Raw genomic sequence first — 25,746 nt, 5'->3', positions numbered from 1 at the left:
TTGAAAAAGAACCAATTTTAAATTTATTAAAAAATTATGCTATCTTTCATGTTGAAGGAAATGATTTAACTTTTACTAATAAATCATAAAATTTAGACAACAAATGAAATACAATTTATACACAAAATTAATGATATCCCAAAAAATATAGGGATAAAGTAGAAAACCAAATTCAAGATAATTATGTTAAATCAAAAAATTATTTGATTCTCATATTGACCTTAGAACTCACCAGTTATGATAATCAAAACAACCTATCACCTCAGAAAACAAAATTTAAATTAGCAACTGAAAAAAAAAAAAAAAAAAAAAAAAAAAAATTTTTAGGGAATTAAATTAAAAAAAAAAAATAGATGATAACTTTCTGCTTCCAAATATAACAGGCATTTTACAAAAGCTAGGAAGAGGCCAATATTTTAGTTCATTGGACCTCGCCTCTGGATTTCATCACATAGATGTGGATCTGAGTAGCATAGAAAAAATGGCGTTCTCCACTGAAACAAAACACTATGAATTTTTGAGATCCCATTAGGATAAAAAAAATAGATCACCAACCTTCCAACGAATTATGAATAATTTACTATGGAGAATTCAAAATGAAATTTGCCTTGTTTGCCCTGATGATATTATTTATTCAACTAGTTTAGAAGAATATATTTTAAGACCTAAACAAGTGCTTGACAGACTTAAATCCCCTAATTTCAAAATTCAATTAGACAAAACAGCATTTCTAAGAAAAGTAGCCTATTTAAGACATGTAAAACCACAGATGATGTTTAACCCATTCCAGATAAAGTTAATGTAATTAAAAAATATCCAATACCAAGGAACACTAAAGAAATTAAAGGATTTTTAAGTTTAATAGGATATTATAGGAAATCTATTAAAAACTTTGCTAATATAATGAAACAGCTCATACATGTTTAAAAAAGAATGTGAAAATAAATAATGGGCATTCAAATAATATAAAATGTTTTGAGAGGTGTAAAAATATTTTCATCAAATGAACTGATACTTCAATATCCAGCTTTTACTGAAGAATTTAACCTTACAACAGATGCCAGAAATTTCACTATTGGAGCTGTATTAAGTCAATATAAAAACAGCACAGATCTACTCATCACATGTGCAAGTCAGACCCTCAGTGATACCAAACAACCTGTTCCACAATACAAAAGGAATTACTCGCTGTAGTTGGGCAACAAAATATTTTCCTCCATATCTTTAGAGAAGAAAATTTAAAATATTCACTAATCATAAATCTTTAATGTCTATTTTCTATTAAGGAACCAAACTCCAAACTTTTAAGGTAGCGGTTAAAATTACAACAATTTGACTATGAAATAGTTTATAAAATAGGAATAAAAAATCAAAATGCAGATGCTTTATCAAGAATACAATTAAACATAAGTGAGAAAACAAATAAGAATTTCGAAACCACATCAGGGGATACAAACAACATAGAACAAATTATTAATGAAACTGTTAGTTTATATTTTCCAGAATTTGATGACTGCAAAAATCACGAAGATACTCCACCAATTGAAAACCAGCCAGAAGAAGAAGGTCGAAGAAGATAATAAACAGACAACAATGCATTCAAATTATAAAGATAACAAAGTAGCAAAAACACCAGTAACTGATGAACTAGTTAATTCTGGAAAAAATTAAATATTACAATTAGTAAAAAATAACCTGCATAAAGATACAAAGGATACTATTTGATAGTAAAACTAGATTAACAATGGAAATATCCGAAAATAGATTTAACAATATTATTAATTTTATAAAAGAATATCCGTAATGTAAAATGTAGTTTGTATTTTGAAAATGATTTTTACAAAAGATATGCTGCAGCAGTTGTAACAGAATAATTTAAGAACACCAATTACAATAAATAAGATGTAAAAATAAGATTTTAGATATCAGTAATGAAGAAAAATTACAAAAAATAATAAATAATTATCATGTAGGCTAAACTAATCACAGAGGAATACAAGAAACCTATCAAGTTAAAACAAAAATATTATACCCCAAATTTAAAAGTAGATAACCAAAATTATAGAAATAAACGTGAAATTTGTTTAAAAACAAAATATGAAAGAATTCCTTTAAATTTAGAAATGAATTTGATTCCAACACCTTCTAAACCACCTCAAATAGCTCACATTAATAGAGTTTCTTTTGAAAAATAAAAATTTTTTTCAATTGTATAAAGGTTTATCTAAGTATGTACAAGCATATCAAACTGCAGAACCACAAGCAACTGAAATAGCAAATAAATTATTAAATTATTTTACACACCACAGAATACCTGAAACAATTATATCCAATAATGGTACCAAATTTAATAGTATAATTAAACCATTAATACAGATACATAAAATAAAAATACATTTCACAAGCACACAACATCCACCATCTAACGGAATATGGAAAGATTTCATTCTCTACTAATTGAACACATTACAATTTTTAATAACCGATCAGAATTTAATAACAAAAGTATTGAAAATAAAATAAAATTTGCTATTATTGTGTACAAAGATTATATTAATTTCAAGTATGAATATAAAAAACATTAACCTAAGTCATTATTAGAAGTAGATATACAGCAGCAGGTAATAAATGATTACATTAACAATCATAGGAAAAATCAGTTCAGTAAATAGACTATGAAAAACAGCAGAAATAGAAGCTAGACATTATAATACAAAAAGCAAAATTCATTTGTCAAAAATTAAACGATCTCGAAAGTTTAAACAGATACAATAGAAAAACCCTTCCTCCAATACAGAAACTAAACCTTATTTAAATCCTGCTGTAGGTCTTTCATGTTCCTAAAAGAAGATCATCCCTAAGCAGCCGAAATAAAGAGATATAACAATTAATTTGGGAACAATCCCAGCCGAAATAAAGAGATATAACAATTAATTTGGGAACAATCCCAACAGAATTAGGTTTAACCAAATTAGAAGCCTCTTACCATATCACATTTATAGAATAATAAAATTCTTATGATTATTCGTTGTTTAATAAATGAAATCGGGCCGGTAAGAGTTTTATAACAGATTTTTCTTTTTTTCTTATTATATGGAACGCTTAAACATTGTTTATTATTATCTATTATTGTATATCTATTGTCTATTATATACATTAAACTTGTATTTTTTTTTTTAAAGAAAATTCTAAATTAATAACAGATTTTGATAATAGAAATATAGTGTCTCACCTTTTTTTATATCAGTATCATTTTGTTAAAAACAGTTTTATTTATATTACAAAATATTTTTGTTTTTTGAGTGGAAGAAATGATATCTGCGAGATACTTATCGTACAGTTAACAATTTCATTGTAATTTTTTTGGATATGTTAATCATTTAATTGAATTAGAAAAATTCAGAAATTTTCTTAATCAATTAAATATTTTTGTATAATATATTTTGAGTTAAGTTCATAATATTGAGAATTCACTGACATTTTGTAAATTAGGAATACTGCACCCCGCCATTATATCAACTAGAACGTTATTTAACAAAATAGAAAAGTTTCCAAATACGAGGGTTATTTTTTTTTCAAGGTCCGATCGGTCAAGAAATTAAAACCACAGTGAAAATAAAAATTTTTTTATTTGTAACAAGCACTTACATAGTTATGTTCTCTACATAGTCGCACTGCGATTTAGTAATTTGTTGTAGCGTGGTACCAACTTTCCAATACCCTCGTCATAGAACAGAGCCGCCTGTGTTTTTAGCCATGTTTCTACGCTGGTCTGCAGCTCGATGTCTGTGCCAAAATATTGTCCTCCTAGCCAGCGTTTCATGTGAGCAAAGAGGTGAAAATCGGATGGAGCCAAGTCCGGGCTGTATGATGGGTGATCAAACACTTCCAAACGAAAACGCTGCAGGAGCTTCTTTGTTACAGCTGCAGTGTGCGGCCGAGCATTGTCATGGAGAAAGACAATGCCTGATGACAACATTCCTCTCCTCTTATTCCGAATTGCCCTTCGTAGACGTTGAAGAGTCATGCAGTATGAGGCTGCAGTGATGGTCATGCCACGTTCCATGAATTTCACCAAAAGAACTTCATTCCGGTCCCAGAACACAGTAGCCAAACACTTTCTGATGGAGGAGGTTCGCTTGAAATTCTTTGGTTTACTGGGAGAATGAGAATGCATCCACTGTTTGGATTGTTCGTTTGTTTCTTCAGTTTCAAAATGGACCCGTGTCTCGTCCCTTGAGACAATTTTGTTCAAAAAATCTTCTCCTTCATTGTGGTACCGCAGGAGAAACGTTAGGGAGGCGTCCTAACGCCTTCCCTGACCGCCTGCATTATGAACATCTGCACGTCCTGCTTTAAAGTTCCTGCACCATTGTCGCACTTTGCTGTCACTCATTGAAGTTTCACCATACACATTACTTATTCATCTATGAATTTCAGCCACATTACACCCCTCAGCCTGAAGAAATCGAATTACCGCACGCACTTCACACTTGGCGGGAGATGCTATTATTGTAGACATGTTTACATGCTAGCTGCATGTTCAGAACTAAACGAAGTGACGTGGCGTGATTGAAGGTCATACTAGAGACACTGCGCAACACATGCGCAAAGGTTCATCTGATTTTTGCACTGGTTTTTATTTCGTGACCGATCGGACCTTGAAAAAAAAATAACCCTCATATTATATTAGTCAACTGCTATTGAAACCATAATCAAGAAATATTAAAATATTCAAAAATTTATTAAAGGTTAGTTATAATATTAGTTCTAAGGATATAATATATTATCTTAAATTGCCAATTGCAGAACAATTTGATTATAATTTATATAAATTGATTTCGGTTACAACAAAAAGAAATTCAGAAGATATACCAAAAATAAAATATTGGTCCAACAAAAATTAGAATTAGTAAAATAAAAAATGATAAGACTTATTAAATGTAGTAATAAAATGTATTCTAAATAATTATGTTCATTTGAAATAATATCGCATCAAGAAATAAATTATGAAAAATCTATTATTCTATCAAATAATAAAAATAATTATAAATATGTTTCTTTAGAAGTTAATGAAAATATAATTAAATGGCTACCAGAGATGTAATATTTTTTGACAATTCTACCACAAAAGGAAAAAAATTATAAATAATAAGGAAAAAATAATGAAAACACTTCTAGGAATATATCTTATAAATCCTAGTTAATAGTAGTTACATATAGAAATACACCTAATAACTTTGGTTGAGCTACAGGAACGCATTACATGCATTTATGACCATCAATAGGGATATGTAAATATGTGTGTGGGCTGAACTGGACTCCCGCAGAGATGTGTCATGTGAAGAATAGAGGCCATATCAAACATTTATGAAGGTATGACTGAACCATCTGTTTATTTTCATGTATCATTCATGTATACTACTTTTTAAGACCAGATTTTTAAAATCTGATAATCAATTGTAATCACCTGTACAATCGCGCGCGCGCGCACGCACGCAAATATTTATTTATTTTGGGCACAATAAATGTCTTTAAAGATAGAATAATCTACAAGGAGTTCTGCAAGTTTCATGGCAAATTGAACAGATTTTTTTTAACTTAAAACAATTGTTTACTTTCACCTGAGCTTTCTAAAAGCAATTCCATACGAAATAATTAGTCATGACTGGTCACATGTGGAGTCGAAATAAATAAGCCTTGTGTCCATTTAAACAATTTGCAAAATTATCAAAAAAAACTAAGTATTAAAAACAAACAACTCACTTTGCCAGACAATTGTTATGGACTTCTCAATTCTGGTTAACTCTTGGCTATCAATATTTCCCAAATTAAATAAAATGGTACGATCAGAATCACCCACCTAATGACTGCCTTGCATCAGCTCATTTAAAGATAGTAATCTTAGTAAGATCTTAATCTTAGTCATTCATAACTAACCACCACTATTAGTAAACCGAGACAATGTCAAACCTTCTTCCATACTCACTTGGTCTAAAACTATCCAACAAAATTGTATTTAATCAGTGCAATTGTATTAGCAAACTGTAAAAATCTATGTAAGTTAGATTAAGGCATTAATAAAAAATAGTTGGCTAAGAAAGTGAACTTCTCCACCATGCTTTAAACTTCTTTTTCATTTGGAATTGGAATAGTATTTAAAGCCATTCTTTAGATCCTACAGAATTTCTCAATACTTAGATAGTAAGAAGTTGTAAAAATAAGTTTACATAGATAAAGAATAAATCAAAGTTAAAGAATTTTTTGTACTAATTAACAGTAATAATTACCAGTTTCACCACTTATTACAATAACTTGATTTGACTCAACAAGACTAATTATTTTCTCCTTCAACTTAAATGATGGTAGTCTCTTCCTAAACTCTAGCATTTTTTGGTAATGCGCACTTGAAGCTTTTTTTTGAAGTTCTTGATAGAATTTCTCATCTAAATCTGGATCTTGAGCGAGGGCCTGTAACAATAATCCTTCTAGAATTACAAAAAATGCTCATTTTCATACAGCAATATATTCTTCATGATTGAATCATAAAAATGAGTACATTTAGAACAGTAATTAGAAAAAAATATATAAAACTAAGACTACTTCCAATTACCAAATAAAATGTATTTTCTTCCATTTATCATCTAAACTTTTGTCCAATCCTAAGAAAGCCTTATCAGGTTTATTTGAATCTCACTATTATGCCTTATTATTTGAATCTAAAAACGTCTCTAAATAGAATATAAACTCTTAACCTGGAAAGCTTTAAAAAATGAATTAATGAAATATCAGAAAACTATAGAAAATAAATGTTAAATTAACAAATGTTACATAGAGAATTTAAGAACTATTTCCTAAGACTAACATTAATATGTAGAACTACAAGTCTAAAACATATGGTAATTAGACTATAACTCTATTAACAGCCTGCTTTGTTTGGAGAACAATGAAGTTTATTATTATTTATGGGAATCTCACTGCCATTAGCCACTCAGCAAACAGAACCCTTCCACCTACTCTTATTTTAATTACCATCATATTTTTTTTATTATGGGATTATGACATTAAAACAAGGACCTGCTATAATCCTCTTAAGGAATATAAAGTCTAGATTTATAAAAGTACATGACTGGTTGTCTGGCAAATATTTGATATGATTTATATGTTTTACTACGAGAGGAAGTAAGTGATGAACAAGGAAGTAAGTGAAGACAACATTTTCTTGTAAAACCTCATTTTGTACAACCATAAGTAAATTCTAAAACCAAATTTTGCCAAGTCTTGGACAGTAAATAGAAGAGAATATTTCTTGCCATAGGCAGCTGAATACCTGCTACATTTTCAAAACCTTAAAATGCAAACATGTGTAAAAGAAATTTGAGTATATAAGAAAGATCAAGTGATATACTGGAGAAGAAAAAAGTTTAAAAAATTGCAAAAAATCTACAGTAGTAGCGATTCAAAGTGGGTATTTTTCATACTTTCTTAAAGTTCAATTTAGAATTGAATTTAACTTACAGTAATTGAAAATTAAATTTATATTTGTGTGGAAATTTACTCTTAACTAGATTTTATAATTACTACAAAAGTGTTCTTTTGTAGAACACAATTCTTATTTTTATGAGTTAAATATAGTAAATATGAAATATCTATATACTTGATCAAATAGTAATTTTTTTTTCTACAAGTCAGAACTTACTAAAGAAACTGAAAGAGAATTCTTAAGGTTTTCTTCAATTGAACCAGTGATACGCTTGATAAATGACGTTTTGAACAGACTTTCTTCTAAATGACTGTATTTGTATGAAATAGTATTATCAGCATTACAAATACCTTCCATAATATTCTTATCTTCCTTTAATGAAGTAGATGATGCTTCTTGACTGTAACAGATATTAGAAATATTTAAAGTAGTGCTACAAAAATAAGTAAAAAAGGCAAGATAGTAACTGAGTAGACCATATATGTATTGTTTGTCGATACAACAAAAGAATAATTTGGTTTTATTCTATCTGTCCAAGTCTTTCTTATACATATAACACACATGAGGTACAAGAGATATAAGTTGATTTCCTCTAGTGTAATAATGCTGCACAAGTTTTGTGGAGAATCAAAAACATGTCAATCGTAGGCAGAGTGCGACCTGGATTTTGGTGAGCTCGGCATGCTGATATGCAACAGTAACTTTAGCTCAGTAAAATAGATGATAGGAAATTAAATCACTTCTCACTTTCCTTAGTAAGGCTGGGCTTAGGCTTACTAAGCCCAGCCTGGGCTGGGGTAAGATGCAATTTAAAATAACTGAATATTCTTTTAAATAAATTGTGTTTATATAGTAATAATAATAAGAAGAAGAAACACATTTCAACAAGCATGTAATGGAGGTAACTGTTTAATTATCTTATTTTTATTTATCATAGTTAATTTTGTTTTTATTACACTATTACTCATGCACATTTAGTATATAGAACAGATTATTTTATTACCTCACACCCATTTTCCATTAATGAATTTCTTAAAATAAAATTTTTTTTTACTATTCACAAGGAATACTCAAATCATTTGTTTAGAATCCGAACAAAGTAAATCCATTGGCTTTCAACTGCACTCTTACCTGTTATTACCTAATGGAGAATTTTGATATCTAATTTATTTTTTTGAATGATTAATATTATTTTTTTCTAAATTAAAATTTTTATTATAATGAAAGGGCTTTAACCTAATCCTATGCAAAAATAATTACTTATGGAGATTCTGATATGTGTAAATCTCATTTTAAAATTAATTATTTTCTGTATGTTGTGTATGCATTACAGTAAGTTTGATTCATCTGGTGATTATGCATAATTATTAAAGACTTTGATTAATCACCTCCAGTGTTGGGGAGTAACATATATAATTGGTATATTTAACATTAATTAGACAAGGTTAGCAAGCGTAGGTTATTTTTGGTTAGGTTACGATAATCTTTTTCTTTTTATTTCTGTTTTAGCCTCCAGGAATCACCATCAGGTATTACTTCAGAGGATGAATGAGGATGATAATTATGAGTGAAAGTCAAGTGTAGTTTTGTACAGTCTCAGGTCAACCATTTCTGAGATGTGTGGTTAATTGAAACCCAACCATCAAAGAACACAGGTATCCACAACCTAGTATTCAAATATGTATAAAAGTAACTCCCTTTACTAGGATTTGAACGTTGAAACTCTTGACTTCGATATCAGCTGACTTGTGAAGATGTGTTCACCACTAGACAACCCGGTAGGAGGTTATGATAATCTAACCGAACATAAACTTAACGTCACTTCACTCACTAACTTTGACAAAGAGTAATAATGTTTTGATAATTTAAATAATAAATTCAGTAATTACTGCTTACAGTGAAGTTGTTTTTTTTTAATATGTAAAATATGTTAATATGAAGAATATGTAAAATGACCGGTCATTTAATAAATTCTCCAAAATTGGAAGCAATTAATTAAATTTATCAAAAGACAAATAAATTAAAAAATTGTTAAATTTTGAATTTGATTGCATTAATTTGTGAAGCATACCACGTTCAGCACAATTGTCTATAAAATTGATTGAACATAAATCATTATCCATGCAGTTCTCAACAATATCATTTCCACCCCCTCCCACCCAACCACAATCTCACCAATATAACAGGTCGATAAAAAAAATGTAGTTAACAAAAAGAAAAGTAAAACCTTCAGAGAATTACAGTTTCAAATCTTTTTTTAAGTTGACAGTTGAATTTAAGTTTTAAATTCCCCACATAAGCTCGAAACTTATGCATATGAAGATATGCTTTAAAATTTTTATTTCTTCCATGACTTTCATGATCAACTTTGAAACTATTGGCTTCATTCATGCTTATTTTTATACTTAAATACTATTATAATACCCATGATTTTATAGAGGTCCGCTTTTTGCTTAATGGACTATTAAAGCACTAACAATAAGTGGTAAATAATTAAAAAGATTTTTTCCATCAATGAACTGTAATGTATTCACTATCAAATTCTTTAATGAACATATAAGTAATGTTTAAGTTAGCTAACTATAAAAAAAATAATACATTTTACATTTATTTAACAAAAACCACACGCAAACACATATATACATACACAAACAATTATCTAAAAACATATGAACTCATACAACTGTAAACCTACCAACTACTACGTTGACTTCGTAACTCTAATAGAAATTGTAGTGTTTATTGAAATTTTGGTATACAATTTTCAACGCAGTCATTGGAATTCATCGTTAACTTTATTCTGGATTTTAACTTACTATTTTACAATTCCAAACATAAATATATTAAATTCCATATAATCTGTTAGATAACCTACACTCTAATAAAAATCTCAACAATTAACTCTTCAAAACCTATAGAGAAATTAAATTAAAACCCTAATTTTTAATTTTACCTATTGCGAGTTAAATTATGGTTTTTGTCATTCAGAGATGATTTACTCCATTAAATAACTGTTGAATGACCAGTTGTCACACACATCAAGTGGTTATAGCAAACAAACTATTTCCTCTGGTTTCTCAAGATTTCTTTTGTTTCCCTTGTATATCATTCTAAATTATAAAAAAACCAACACCTTTTTTTTATAAAAGATCATCCGGTTGTCATGCCCACATACACACACACATGCACGCACATAAGCATACTCACACTAATTAGTTGCTCAATTAAATTTAAGCTCTTTGTACGCTATTCTTGCAGCACCGCAGTTCTGCTTTTTATATCAACTTCAGCAAAAATGTTATTGAAAATCAGATAAGTTTCATCAAGTCAATCTCTTTTATTCACTCACACAAAACAAAAGTATGCATCTTTGTTCTCAATTTCTCTCCTTCCTAATTACAACAACTTCTCTCTTGTTACAGTACGAAGCATTTCAAATGAAATGATTAGTCTAAGCTATAAACAACATTTGATAGTTTTCTTATTTTAATGTTAAATTAATGGAATATAAATAATTCATCATTATAGATTATCAGTCTACACATATTAATGGGATATAAATAATTAAAATCTTTTTGTAAAAAGTGTAATTATTTTTCTGATACTACAATTGTGCTGGAAAAATTGTATTGCCAGCACTGACCTGCTGAAAAATTTTCTCAAGTAAATTCTTCTTTCATTTTTAAAGCTTTCTAGCTTTTCTCTGCAAATGGAAATGTTAGTAATATTTATATATCAGCACATAATGGTCATGAGTTTCTTAAATAAATGGCTGTTCTTACACCATCCTGCCAGACTATACCATTACAATAACATAAATATTACTACATGTTACTTCACGATTGGAGTACAATTCTCTGTGTAATTTGCAGAAATTATTTTTTAGATGAAAGGATGCATTTTTTTAAAAGTAGGAAGGCTTTTACAGGGAACACATTGATCACACATTTTTATTGGTCACACATGAATTTATATAGTGTTGTAATAATAAACTGCACGTTATATAGACCAACTTTCAAATACGACTTCATGTACAACATGCCTTGATGAAACATGAACACTCATGAACACTCATGAACACTCTGTCCATAAAAATAGAGTTTCCCTGCAAACACCTAATAATATACATTTTAATATATAATACATATTACAAATTGGTGTACAACATTTACTACACATTCCCTAAAATCTATTATTACTTTCTTAAAAATAAAAACGTGTTTTTCTCAGGCACCTAAGCAAATATTTTTTTTCAACCTATGATAGTAAGGAGTTAATAATTGTTTGGAAAAGCAAAACCAACCAGTTATTCTAATAAGCAGTTTTTTACAATATTTCAGTTTTGTTTATTTTCACTGCTACTAAAGTACATGACTATTCATGTATAAACTCATACTATTTCAATACCAAATGTAACACTATGCAATGCTTTGTGATTTTAGTGACTTAACAGACAACCTGATCAATTATTATGTTCATAAAAAATTATGCTTATCATGTTCCAAAATGAAAATGAACTTTCCCAAAAAAATTTATAATAAACTACATGCAAAGTAGACAATAAATAACTAAATATGAATATGAATATTTTATAATGTTTTTAAATATTATTCCAATTAATTACAAACATTTTTGTTTCTAATATCGAAGTTAAATTAGGGGAGTAAACTAAAACACTTCAGGTTGTAAAATAACTGTTTAAAAAAGGTGAAATAAATTTATGAGCCATATATTAAAGAATTCAGGGTTAATTCTTTAATAAAAAAGGATAAAAAAGTAAAACAGAACAGACTTCAGCATAAAAAGCTGATCCATTTACATTAATTTTGTATTATTAAAGGATAAAAATAACAAAAGAAGACTAAGATGAATTCATCTAATACAAAATATAATAAATATTTTAAAGACTAACAGATTAAGTCAAATAGCTCTTAATAAAATAATAGAAATACAGAAATACCTGCTTGATTTATATTTTTTCATTAGATGCTCAGGGGGCCTGGCTTTGACATGTTCTAATGCTGTTTGTATTTCAGCCTCAACCTCTGGATCCAAATTCAGAGGAAATGGTTGAGCCTTTAAAAAAATTAATTTATTATAGATATACTCGTATATTACAATTTATCTATAATTATTTTTACTATGATTATATTGTAAAAATAATTGCTAAAAAATTAACAAATAAAGCATATAGGCAATAACTTCTTTAGCTTTTTGTCTTCAGTCATTTGACTGGTTTTATGCATCTCTCCAAGATTCCCTACCTAGTGCCAGTCACTTCATTTCACTATAACCTCTACATTCTACATACCTAACAATTTGTTTTACATATTCCAAACCTTGCCCACCTGCACAATTTTTCACATCTAGCTGTCCCTCCAATATCAAAGTGACTATTACAGGATGCCTTAAGATGTGGCCTACAAGTCTGTCTCTTCTTTCAGCTATATTTTTCCGAATGCTTCTTTTTTCATAAATTTGGCGCAACACATCTACATTTATCACTTTATCCACCCACCTGATTTCTAACATTTTCTAGCATCACATGTCTAAAGCTTCTAATCTTTTCTTCTCAGGTACTCCGATTGTCCAAGTTTCACTTCCAAATATAGCTACGCTCCAACATATACTTTCAAAAATCTTTTACTGACATAAATTAATTTTTGATGTAAGCAAATTATATTCCTGGTTCAAAGCTCATTTCAGTTGTGCTATTTGGCATTTTTAATTGCTCCTGCTTCGTCCATCTTTAGTAATTCTACTTCCCAAATAAAAAAATTCTTACCTCCATAGTTTTTTCTCATTGTATTTTTATATTCAAGGTCCCTCTACTACATTTCATTTTGTTCTTGTTTATTCTCATGTGGTAGTTCTTGTGTAGGATTTCATGGCATTCATTGTTTCTTCTAAATCTTATTTACTCTCAGCTATAATTATTATACCATCAGCAAATCATAGTAGCATCTTTATCTTTTCACCTTGCATTGTTACTCCGGATCTAAACTGTTCTTTAACATCATTAACTGCTATTTCTATGTAAAGATTAAAAAGTAACAGGGATAGGGAATATCCTTGTCTGAGTCTCTGTTTAATAAAACAGGAGTAATAACTGCTTCTTTGTTATGCTCTTCAATTATTATTGTTGCGATTTGATTCTTGTAAATGTTAGCAATTGTTCTTCAATCTCTATACTTCAGCCCTAAATCTTTTAAAATGCTGAAATTTTATTTCAGTCTATGTTATCAAATGCCTTTTCTAAGTCTATAAATGACATGCATGTTAGTTTTTTCTTTAATCTTCCTTCTACTATTAATCTGAGCACTGAAATTGCTTCCCTTGTCCCTGTACTTTTCTTGAATCCAAATTGGTTTCCTCCTAGCACTTCATCCACTCTTCTCTCAATTCTTCTGTACAGAATTCTAGTTAAAAATTTTGATGGATGTGTAGTTAAGCCAATTGTTTTGCATTCTTCACATTTATCTGCTCCTGATTTCTTTGGTATCATGACAATAACACTCTTTTTAAAGTCTGATGGAACTTCACCTTTTTCATAAATATTACACATCAGTTAATATAATGTATCTATCGCTTCCTCACCTGCACTGCACACCAATTCTGCAGGTATGCTGTCTATCCCAGAAGCCTTTCTCCCATTCAAATTCTTTAATGCTCTATTAAATTCAGATTTCAGTATTGTATCTCCCTTTTCAACCTCTTCGACGTCCTCTTCTTTCCCTATAACACCAATTTCTAATTCATTTCCTCTGTATAACTCTTCAATTCCATTCACCTATCAACCTTTACTTTTGTATTATAAACTGGTGTACCATCTTTATTAACACATTATTAGATTTTAATTTATGTACTACAAAATTCTTCTTAACTTTCCTGTATGCTTCCTATTTTACCAATGATTATTTCGCTTTCCACTTCTGAACACTTTTCTTTAATCCACTCTTCTTTCACTAATTTGCACTTCCTGTTTATAGTATTAATTTTCAATAGTTTTACCTTCTTCCCTCCTCTATGAATCATGAGACCTTGCCGTTGGTGAGGGGGCTTGAGTGCTCAGGGATACAGAGTAGCTGGACCGAAGGTGCAACCATATCGGAGAGGTATCTGTTGAGAGCCAGACTAAGGAATGATTCCTGAAAGAGGGCAGCAGCTCTTTCAGTAGTTGTTAGGGGCGTGAGTCAGGACGACTTAAACGGCCGTATCAACATCACTCAGTCCTCTGAGTACTGCGCAGCTGAAAGCAATGGAAAACTACAGCTGCTTTTTTTCCAAGAAAATGTGGCTCTGCATTTTCACATAGCAATAATGGAGGCGCCTTCCTTGGTAAAATATTCTGGAGGTAAAATAGTCCCCCGTTCGGATCTCCGGGTGGGGACTACTAAGGAAGGGGTCACCAGAAAATTAAAAAATAACATTCTACGAGTCGGAGCGTGGAATGTTAGAAGCTTGAAAAAGGTTGGTAGGCTAGAAAATTTAAAAAGGGAAATGGGTAGGACAAATGTGGATATAGTAGGAATTAGTGAGGTTCGGTGGGAAGAGGAAGGCGACTTTTGGTCAGGTGATTTTAGAGTAATTAACTCAGCGTCAAATAATGGGCAGGCAGGAGTAGGTTTCGTGATGAACAAGAAGATAGGGAGGAGAGTGGAGTATTTCAAAACGCATAGCGATAGAATCATTGTAATAAGGATAAAATCAAAACCTAAACCGACAACGATTGTTAACGTCTATATGCCTACAAGCGCCCATGATGATGATGAGGTAGAGTGTGTATACGAAGAGATTGATGAAGCAATTAAACACGTAAAAGGAGATGAAAATTTAATAATAGTTGGAGATTGGAATGCAAGCATTGGAAAAGGCAAGGAAGGAAATATAGTGGGTGAATACGGGCTGGGCAAAAGGAATGAAAGAGGGGACCGACTTATAGAATTTTGCACGAAGTATAATTTAGTAATTGCCAACACCCAATTTAAAAATCATAATAGAAGAATATACACTTGGAAAAAGCCAGGCGATACTGGAAGGTATCAGATAGATTATATCATGGTTAAGCAAAGATTTAGAAATCAACTCGTTGACTGCAAAACTTACCCTGGAGCAGACATTGATAGCGACATAATTTGGTGATAATGAAATGTAGATTGGGGTTTAAAAACCTGAAGAAAAGGTGTCAGATGAATCGGTGGAATTTACAGAAGCTTGAGGAAGAGGAGGTAAAGAAGATTTTTGAGGAGGACATCGCAAGAGGTCTGAATAAAAAAGATAAGGTAGAAAATGTAGAAGAAGAATGGGAGAATGTTAAAAAGGAAATTCTTAAATCAGCAGAAGCAAACTTAGGCGGAATAAAGAGAACCGGTAGAAAACCTTGGGTTTCAGACGATATATTGCAGCTGATGGATGAACGTAGAAAATATAAGAATGCTAGTGATGAAGAAAGTAAAAGGAACTATCGGAAATTAAGAAATGCTATAAACAGGAAGTGCAAACTGGTGAAAGAAGAGTGGATTAAAGAAAAGTGTTCAGAAGTGGAAAGAGAAATGAACATTGGTAAAATAGACGGAGCATACAGGAAAGTTAAGGAAAATTTTGGGGTACATAAATTAAAATCTAATAATGTGTTAAACAAAGATGGTACACCAATATATAATACGAAAGGTAAAGTCGATAGATGGGTGGAATATATTGAAGAGTTATACGGAGGAAATGAATTAGAAAATGGTGTTATAGAGGAAGAAGAGGAAGTTGAGGAGGATGAAATGGGAGAAACAATACTGAGATCTGAATTTAAGAGAGCATTAAAAGATTTAAATGGCAGAAAGGCTCCTGGAATAGACTGAATACCTGTAGAATTACTGCGCAGTGCAGGTGAGGAAGCGATTGATAGATTATACAAACTGGTGTGTAATATTTATGAAAATGGGGAATTCCCATCAGACTTCAAAAAAAGTGTTATAGTTATGATACCAAAGAAAGCAGGGGCAGATAAATGTGAAGAATACAGAACAATTAGTTTAACTAGTCATGCATCAAAAATCGTAACTAGAATTTTATACAGAAGAATTGAGAGGAGAGTGGAAGAAGTGTTAGGAGAAGACCAATTTGGTTTCAGGAAAAGTATAGGGACAAGGGAAGCAATTTTAGGCCTCAGATTAATAGTAGAAGGAAGATTAAAGAAAAACAAACCAACATACTTGGCGTTTATAGACCTAGAAAAGGCTTTCAATAACGTAGACTGGAATAAAATGTTCAGCATTTTAAAAAAATTAGGGTTCAAATACAGAGATAGAAGAACAATTGCTAACATGTACAGGAACCAAACAGCAACAATAACAATTGAAGAACATAAGAAAGAAGCCCTAATAAGAAAGGGAGTCCGACAAGGATGTTCCCTATCTCCGTTACTTTTTAATCTTTACATGGAACTAGCAGTTAATGATGTTAAAGAACAATTTAGATTCGGAGTAACAGTACAAGGTGAAAAGATAAAGATGCTACGATTTGCTGATGATATAGTAATTCTAGCCGAGAGTAAAAAGGATTTAGAAGAAACAATGAACGGCATAGATGAAGTCCTACGCAAGAACTATCGCATGAAAATAAACAAGAACAAAACAAAAGTAATGAAATGTAGTAGAAATAACAAAGATGGACCGCTGAATGTGAAAATAGGAGGAGAAAAGATTATGGAGGTAGAAGAATTTTGTTATTTGGGAAGTAAAATTACTAAAGATGGACGAAGCAGGAGCGATATAAAATGCCGAATAGCACAAGCTAAACGAGCCTTCAGTAAGAAATATAATTTGTTTACATCAAAAATTAATTTAAATGTCAGGAAAAGATTTTTGAAAGTGTATGTTTGGAGTGTCGCTTTATATGGAAGTGAAACTTGGACAATCGGAGTATCTGAGAAGAAAAGATTAGAAGCTTTTGAAATGTGGTGCTATAGGAGAATGTTAAAAATCAGATGGGTGGATAAAGTGACAAATGAAGAGGTATTGCGGCAAATAGATGAAGAAAGAAGCATTTGGAAAAATATAGTTAAAAGAAGAGACAGACTTATAGGCCACATACTAAGGCATCCTGGAATAGTCGCTTTAATGAAGGAAGGACAGGTAGAAGGGAAAAATTGTGTAGGCAGGCCACGTTTGGAGTATGTAAAACAAATTGTTGGGGATGTAGGATGTAGAGGGTATACTGAAATGAAACGACTAGCACTAGATAGGGAATCTTGGAGAGCTGCATCAAACCAGTCAAATGACTGAAGACAAAAAAAAAAAAAAAAAAATTACCCTCTTCATTATTAGCATTCTTATACTTTTTACATTCATCCATCAGCTCCAATATATCCCTTGATATCCAAGGTTTTCAACCTCTTTGTTCCGCCTAAGTTCATCTCTACTGATTTAAGAATTTCCTTTTTAACATTCTTCAATTCTTTTTCTACATTACCTTTTTTACTCAGACCTCTTGCGATGTCCTCCTAAAAGATCTTCTTTACCTACTCTTCCTCAAGCTTCTCTAAATTCCACTGATTCATCCGATACCTTTTCTTCAGGTTTTTAAACCCCAATTTACATTCCATTATCACTAAATTATGGTCACTACCAATATCTGCTCCAGGATAAGCTTTGTAGTCGACAAGTTGATTTCTAAATCTCTGTCTAACCATGATATAATCTATCTGATACCTTGCATTATCAGCTAACTTTTTCCATATACATATTCTTCTATTATTATTTTTAAACTGGATGTTTACTACTGGATTTTTACTGGATGTTTACTGGATGTATTACTAAATTATACTTCGTGTAAAACTCAATGAGTCAGTCGCCTCTTTTTTTTCTGCCCAGCCCATATTCACCAAAAATAGCTTCTTCCTTGCCTTTTTCGATGCTTGCATTCCAATCTCCAACTATTATTAAATTTTCATCCCCTAGTGACACCTTCCTTAGCAGTCCCCCACCTGGAGATCCGAATGGGGGACAGTTTACCTCCGGAATATTTTACCAAGAACAGCGCCTCAATCTTTGTTACATAAAAATGTGGAACTACATTTTCTTGGGAAAAAAGCAGTTATAGTTTTCCATTGCCTTCAGCTGCGCAGTACTCAGAAGATTGAGTAATGTTGATATGGTCGTTTAAGTCTTCCTGACCTACACCCTTAACAGCTACTGAAAGAGCTGCTGCCCTCTTTCAGGAATCATTCCTTAGTCTGGTTCTTAACAAATACCACTCTGATATGATTACACCTTCGGTCCAGCTACTCTATGTTACTGAGCACTCAAGCCCCCTCACCATCAGCAAGGCCTAAACCATCAGAGGGGCTAAATTTCTTTAGTATATTTACTTAATTATTTATTATCAATAAAAAAAAATGGAACAATGAAATTTAGACACAGTCAATATTTAATAACTACTAATAAAAAGTAAATAAGAATGATTACATACAATACTGCACAATAAACGAGATAGATCAACAGCACTTATAAATAAGAACATTAAAATAAGTAGTAGATAATAAATTTCCAACATTAAAATGAGGCAATACTATCACGAGATCAGTGAACTGGTGAGTTTTTGAAAAGCAAATAGAAAATATCAGATGTTCTCAGACAACAAACTAAGTTCCTGAGAAGGCAGCAACCCTTTCAGTAATTACTGAGCCAACTGACATTTAGACACAGCATGAAAAAAGTAACTGAAATCCTAACACAGACTAGGTAATGAATGGTTGAAAGCAATGAAAAACTAGAATTGTAATTTCTGAACTTGGTAATGTTGAGCTTATCTGTAGAGGGAATTAATGAAGCAAGATACAGATGCAAGATAATGTTTTTTTGTCTGTGAATCATTGCATTCTATCATTAATAATTACATTACTCAATAAATAACTCTATCATTACACAATAAATGGAAATATAAATACAGATAGTTTTTTAATAAGATAATAGATGAGCAAAATTTTTCTGTTAAAAGCCAAATAATAAAAAATTATTTTAGTCAGTATATATTATAAGTCCAGAATACCTAACATTAATTTTTTTCAGCAGAAGATTAAAAAAAAACAATTAAAAGAATATGAAAATTCTAATATTACAAAACAGATTGTCATTAGAGATCATAAACTGATATAAATATATATTTATATATATATATAGCTGCAAAAATACAAGCTTATGTTATGCTATGTTATGTTAAGCTTATGTTTATGTTTGAAATGTTTATCAGCCATTTTTACAAATATTTAAGTAGTATGAAGCTGATGTGATGTCATTTTTAGACAAAACTGAATAAGAGAACAATGGTAACATTCATTTATCAACAACTGCATTAATTTTAAAATATTACTAACTTAGCTTACAAACATGGTTCAGCAAGTTAAAAATAAGATGAAGTAAGCAGGCAATGGAACAGGAAGAACATGTAGAAATTTTTTTTAACAAGCAATAAACAATTTTTATTAAACACTTTTATAATTAATTAATAGCTTAGAAACAGTACAAAAGATTGTACGGATACTTTACAACATCATTATAAAATTCATTAACTTTAATAGTAAATAAGCTTCAAAATAGTAAATTAGCTGATACTGTATGCAAAAATATTTAAAACTTTTTTTAAAATTTACATTCACTTTCATTAGATTATGTTTTGCATATAAAAAGATAAATTCTGGGAAATAATATTGTTTCAAAAAATAAGTAAACACTAGTTGATTAAATATTTACTCTCTAAATAATATTTTTTTATACTTAATAAATTTTTTAATAATCCATAAATATAGTGATAAAGCAAGGTCTGCCTTAAAAGTTTATGATTTTTTTAATTATAAATTTCTCCAGAAAGTAATGTAAATAAATTATTTTTAATGTATTAACTCCTTAAATCAGTAGCTTTCATCATTTAAAACAATAGAATGTGCAATAACTTTCAAAGAGCAGTTTTGATCATCAGGTTAAGTAATTCAACATTATGATGAAAATATTTTTGGTACAGATCTGTTTTTTAACAGATGCATATTTTATATGAAGATTCAATGGTGTTAAATGACTGAAGTCACACATTTCAATTTCAGCTTGACATTCTGCCCAATCAACTCATCAAGTTAAATTCAGGAGTTAGATGATGGGGGAAAAGTACATTTTTTTGAAAAAGATGCAAATAAGTAATTAGTATGAGAAACCATTTCTTGACAGTGCTGCAGATTGGAAGGAAGAAATTTTCATAAATTCCTAATTAATGCTCAATGTCTTATCTGTTTACCATGATCCAATCATTCAATGATTCACCCACTTGTCACTCAGGCATAATGTTTTTTCTATTGATGGCAACATCAATCTAACAAAACTTAGGAAATTTCTATAAAACTATACAGTAAATAGTAGTAGACATAACCAGAACATATGGCTCTACAAAAAGGTGCTGAAACACATTATAATAACAGTAATAAAAGTCACAACTAGCCCCCCATCTACTTGTACAGGTGACACCATCCTCCTTTATCATTATTACTAGATTTTTATTCCACACACCCATGCATATTTGATTACAAAATGTCTGGACGATCAAGATTTAATTATAGCTGAAAAATAATAAAATGAAAATTAATGAATTCTTGATAAGGAATTAATTATTTATAATTCCTTGATAAAATTGCATGGATCAAATAAACATAAAATAATGGAAGTTTAAATTTATGAAAGTGTATGTTATGAAAGCGTGTGTTTAAAGAGTATTGAGAATACATATCAATACACTTTAAAATTCAAATACAACATTAACAGACATGATCTTCTACTTCAGGTAATATATGTGTCATCCTCTTCAAGGAAACCCCTCTTTTTACAACTTTATAAAATGCGTCTCATAAAGAATTATGAAGATTTAAAAGAATACTAGGTAATACTTCCTGAAAATACATTTAACTGAAGTAACATTTAACAGAAATAAGCATTTAGCATTTAACAGAAATAAAGAAGTACTCCAAATTGAACAGATAAAATATGATTAATATATACTTCAGGTGTAGTGCTCACTACTGTTGATTATTTACAACAAACAGGTTCAAGAAATAAACAATAAACCTTACATCCAATGTTAGTAAAACCAATAATACCTATTATAACTAACTGGGTTAGTATAAGTCCAAATATCATATTAATATTATCTGGTAAACTAAACTGGTTTCTTTGTTAGGAGAATCAGGATAGATTCACTGTTAAACAGAGACATAAACGGTTTACAATTAATTTTAGTATTCAGGTATGTAAGTCTAGCCTTTCATTAGAATCTTGACTAAATTATCACAGTTTATTTCAGAGTACATTAGACCTGTCAATCCTCTTCCCCCTTGCAATTAGTAACTAAGAATGCAGCATCCTTAGATCCAGTGAGGTTAACATGTTGATATCAGTGACCACTAATTCAGCTAACTGAAGTTTAGAATCACACACTAAAAGTTAACTCACACGCGCGCATATCATTTCAAAAGTGGGCAGGAAAACTATAATTTCAGACATGAATTTCTGAGCCCAATACTCGTTATCATGCCTTATCTTCCAAGGTGAAAACACTGTCTTTCCTCACAACCACTGAAAGCAGTATTTCCACCTCACACTGACTTCAATACAGATCTAGATTCCCAAACCACAGAAATATGCTGAGGCTGGATGAAATACTTCAGTCAATTGTTACCACAAAAAGTACTCACAGTAAAGAAGAATGTATACAAACTCAGTTTCTTTTAGTTAATAATTCATTAAAATTTTCTGCTTTGCATAAGAGTCAACACATTTAATATACTTCAAAATCTTTGAATCTCTTGACAGAAAATCAACTTTGAGATACTGTGAACATGCATGATATACCAATATATACTGAACTAGCACTTAACATCCATTTGATTTTAAAAAACCACCCAATAACTTTTTACCTTTAAGTTAGCTGTTTCACCACCTTCCTTCTTTAGTTTCTGTCTGTTTCGGTACCACAAACCTGCAAATAAATAAACAAAAAAATATTGATAAAACAAACAATTTTCTATTATAATAGTATTTAAAAGATAAAACTAGATTGACAAAAAAGCAGAATAATTTTTTTAATTATAATGTACTTTCTACAAATATGTATTTATAATACAAATCATCTATTAAGTTAGTGTTTTATTTAATAATGCTTTTAAGATATTAACAAGGGAAAGTAACATCTTAAGGGTAACCTGAAAAATGACAAATGTGAAATAAAACATTTTTCTTAGTTCTGATTATTTTTATTCTTAGGTTTACCAATATGTGACATGAATAATATAATTTACATAACACTGTTAAGAATGGAAAAAAAACACATGAAAAGAATCAATATCAGTATTCTACAGTGTTCAGAAAGTGACGCAACCTTATGTGAAAATGAGTGAGTTACAATAGTTGTTGAAAGTGGGCTCCATTATGCAATTCATATAACTGAATATGACTTGCATGTTCTTATGAGGACTGTTCAGAAAATAACCGAACATTTTTAATTACACACCAATAGAGATATTTAGTGACGTGCAGCTGGTAGCATTATGTTCTGCATAACTTCCTCTATAACCACCTGTTCTTGGATTGTTGATATCTCATTTAGTTTTTGTGTTATTGTTATTTTAATGCAAGTGTTAATAGTGATTTTTGTAATGTGTGATTTTTTTACGATTGAACTTTCGTCTCAATGTCGTAGCCATAAACCAAACTTTCATTTCTAGTTATGATTCTTTGCATAAATTTTTCATCATTGGCTTGTTCATTTTTTTTTTTTTGAGGCGAAAAATGCTTTCACATTATCATCGCTCAGAACGAACATATTATAAGAGGAAAAAGATAAAAAACTAAAGCTAAATTAAAGTTAAAATAGAAAAAAAAAAAAAACAACTAAAACTTAAAGCTAATACCAGAGGATAAGATATCACTATAAACTTAAAACTAATATAACTGAAACTTACAACTAATATCACAGTCACAATCTTAACAATAAAATAAATTTATTTAAAAAGAAATAAAAAAATATACAAACTTTAAATTAGCATAAATAAAATTAACAAAATCCGTGAGGATTTTGTTAATTTTATGTGCAAAAAAAATTTTTGCACATAAATAAGAATAAAAAATACAACACAAATACTAGAATTAAGTAAACATTAGATTTTTTGAAACATACTTATAATACTTATAATATAACCCTTTCTTGTCAATGCCTAGGATAAGACAAATGTTACTGGATAGTTTAAATTTGCAACGTAAGGCTGCATAACATATGCAATCCACAAGGATGTGACGAGTTAAGCAGCAGTTGCATCTTGCACATAGTGGTAAATTTGCTGCTGACATCAGATACTCATGAGTAGCTCTCTCATGTCCTATCGGCAGAGGACCACATCCTCTCGACGAATTTCCTGTGGGAGGAGTTCCACGACAACACAGAATCTTTGATATGTCAAAGTTTATTACCTACAGTAGCAATCCAGTAATCCTGCCACTTTGTGCGAAGTGCGAGTTTTACGTAGTTAAAAAAGTCGGATGTAGTGACACGAGTAGTGAAAGATGATTGATTACATGCATCTTTAGCAGCAAAATCTGCAGGTTCATTACCCAGAATTCCCTATGGCTAGGGATCCAGCAGAAACTCACTTGTGTGTTGCAATGGTTCAACTCAGTGTCTGCATTGTAGATTTCAGTTACAATAGGATGTCTGGAATAAAAGTTTTCTAAAGCTTGGAGAGCACTACTCGAGTCTACTACAAATATGGATATGACAGTACTTAAGATTAATGATATTCAAAGCCTTATTTATAATGTATAGTTTAGCAGTAAAGACACTTGTAATACCAGGTAGACCAAAGATATAGGTTCTATCATCAACAAATGTGCATCGAACGGTATCATTCTGTTTCAATCCATCTGTGTATACTACTGCGTCTGGGTTTATCTTAAACACAGATATGGTGAAACATTTGTTGAATGACAATAAGTGGTGTTGATTCTTTATTGTATATTGTAAGAAAATTATAATGGTTGATTCTCCACAAAGGATATGAACACGGATACGAGCAAAAATAGAAGGTGTGACAACATTTATAAGGTGAAGTAAAAATTGGGTAGGAACACATACAGGTGCAGTACAATGTGGATGGTCCTCATACCTTCATAAATTAGAATTCCCAAGGACTGTGTCAAAAGTCGGGTAATTTGGTTATCCTTTAAGACGGGTAAGTAGAATGCTAAAAGCTGGTCCCGCCTACCCCAAAGTGATGGCTCACCACAGTTAACAAGTGTGCTTATGACAGGGCTTGATCTAAAGGCACCTGTAGCAAGCCGAAGGAAAGCATTATATACAACATCCAGCATTATAAGCACAGTATGACACACTGAAGAGTAGGCGACACAACCGTAATCTAAGTGGGAACAAACTAAGGAATAATAAAAATGCAACCGATCAGAAATACACAACCGATTGGCTCCCCAATTGGTAATGATGTCCCCAATTGGTGGACTTGCAGTACATCTAAAAGTTGGAACATTTTGTTTTTAATTGTTTGATGTGTTTGACCCACATAAGAAGTCTATCAAAAAAATAAACCTTAAGACTTGACATCAGGAGAGACAGCAATTAGCTCTCCACTAAGAAAAACTTGCGGAGTAAAAAGCATTCCGCACAGGCGAGAAAAGACTACACATTTTGTTTTCTGAGGTGAAAAGTTAAAGCTAGTAACCTTGGACCAAGCTTCAAGGGGAGAAATAGTGGTCTGTAGTAGTTTCTCTGCTGTGACTGTTGAACAGGAAGTGAAAGAACATGAAACAAGTGGCTGCACACATTTAGTAATACTGTTGATGGCTATAAAAAGTAAGGTGGCACTTACTACACTTCCTTGAGGCACTTAATTTTCCAAGATGATGCTACCCAATAAAAAATTTCCAACACGAACATAGAAAGTTCGGTCATTTAAGAAACCCCTAATAAAAGGAAGCATATTGCGCTTGATTCCCCATTCTTTAAAGGTGTTTAGAATAACACATAACCAGGCCATGGGGTACACCTTTCTGATATCAAAGAAGAGAGTGATGAGGTGCTGGCAAAGTAGGAAAGTGTTTTAAATAGTTGCTTTCAATGACACTATATGGTCAATGGAAGATCGTCCTTGTCGGAAATCACACTGTTCTGGAGATAAAAGGCCATGTCTCTCAAGTACCATTTAAGCCTGCAGTTCACCTTTTTCT

At 30.9% G+C, this 25,746-nt stretch overlaps 1 protein-coding gene across 1 annotated transcript in view; it reads right to left on the bottom strand.

Moving 5' to 3' along the window:
• LOC142331932 (ATP-dependent DNA/RNA helicase DHX36-like) overlaps positions 1–25,746 on the bottom strand; it is a 139,371-nt gene that overhangs the window by 96,406 nt on the left and 17,219 nt on the right. The window contains exons 3-6 of the mRNA XM_075377986.1: positions 22,431–22,492; positions 12,444–12,559; positions 7,700–7,883; positions 6,291–6,471 (exon numbers count right to left, since the gene is read on the bottom strand). Coding sequence (XP_075234101.1) covers positions 6,291–6,471; positions 7,700–7,883; positions 12,444–12,559; positions 22,431–22,492 — 543 coding nt within the window. The remainder of the gene's footprint in view (positions 1–6,290; positions 6,472–7,699; positions 7,884–12,443; positions 12,560–22,430; positions 22,493–25,746) is intronic.

Source organism: Lycorma delicatula, chromosome 1, assembly GCF_047948215.1.
Source record: "Lycorma delicatula isolate Av1 chromosome 1, ASM4794821v1, whole genome shotgun sequence".
NCBI lineage: Eukaryota > Metazoa > Arthropoda > Insecta > Hemiptera > Fulgoridae > Lycorma > Lycorma delicatula.
This window is presented reverse-complemented; position numbering and strand designations above follow the sequence as displayed.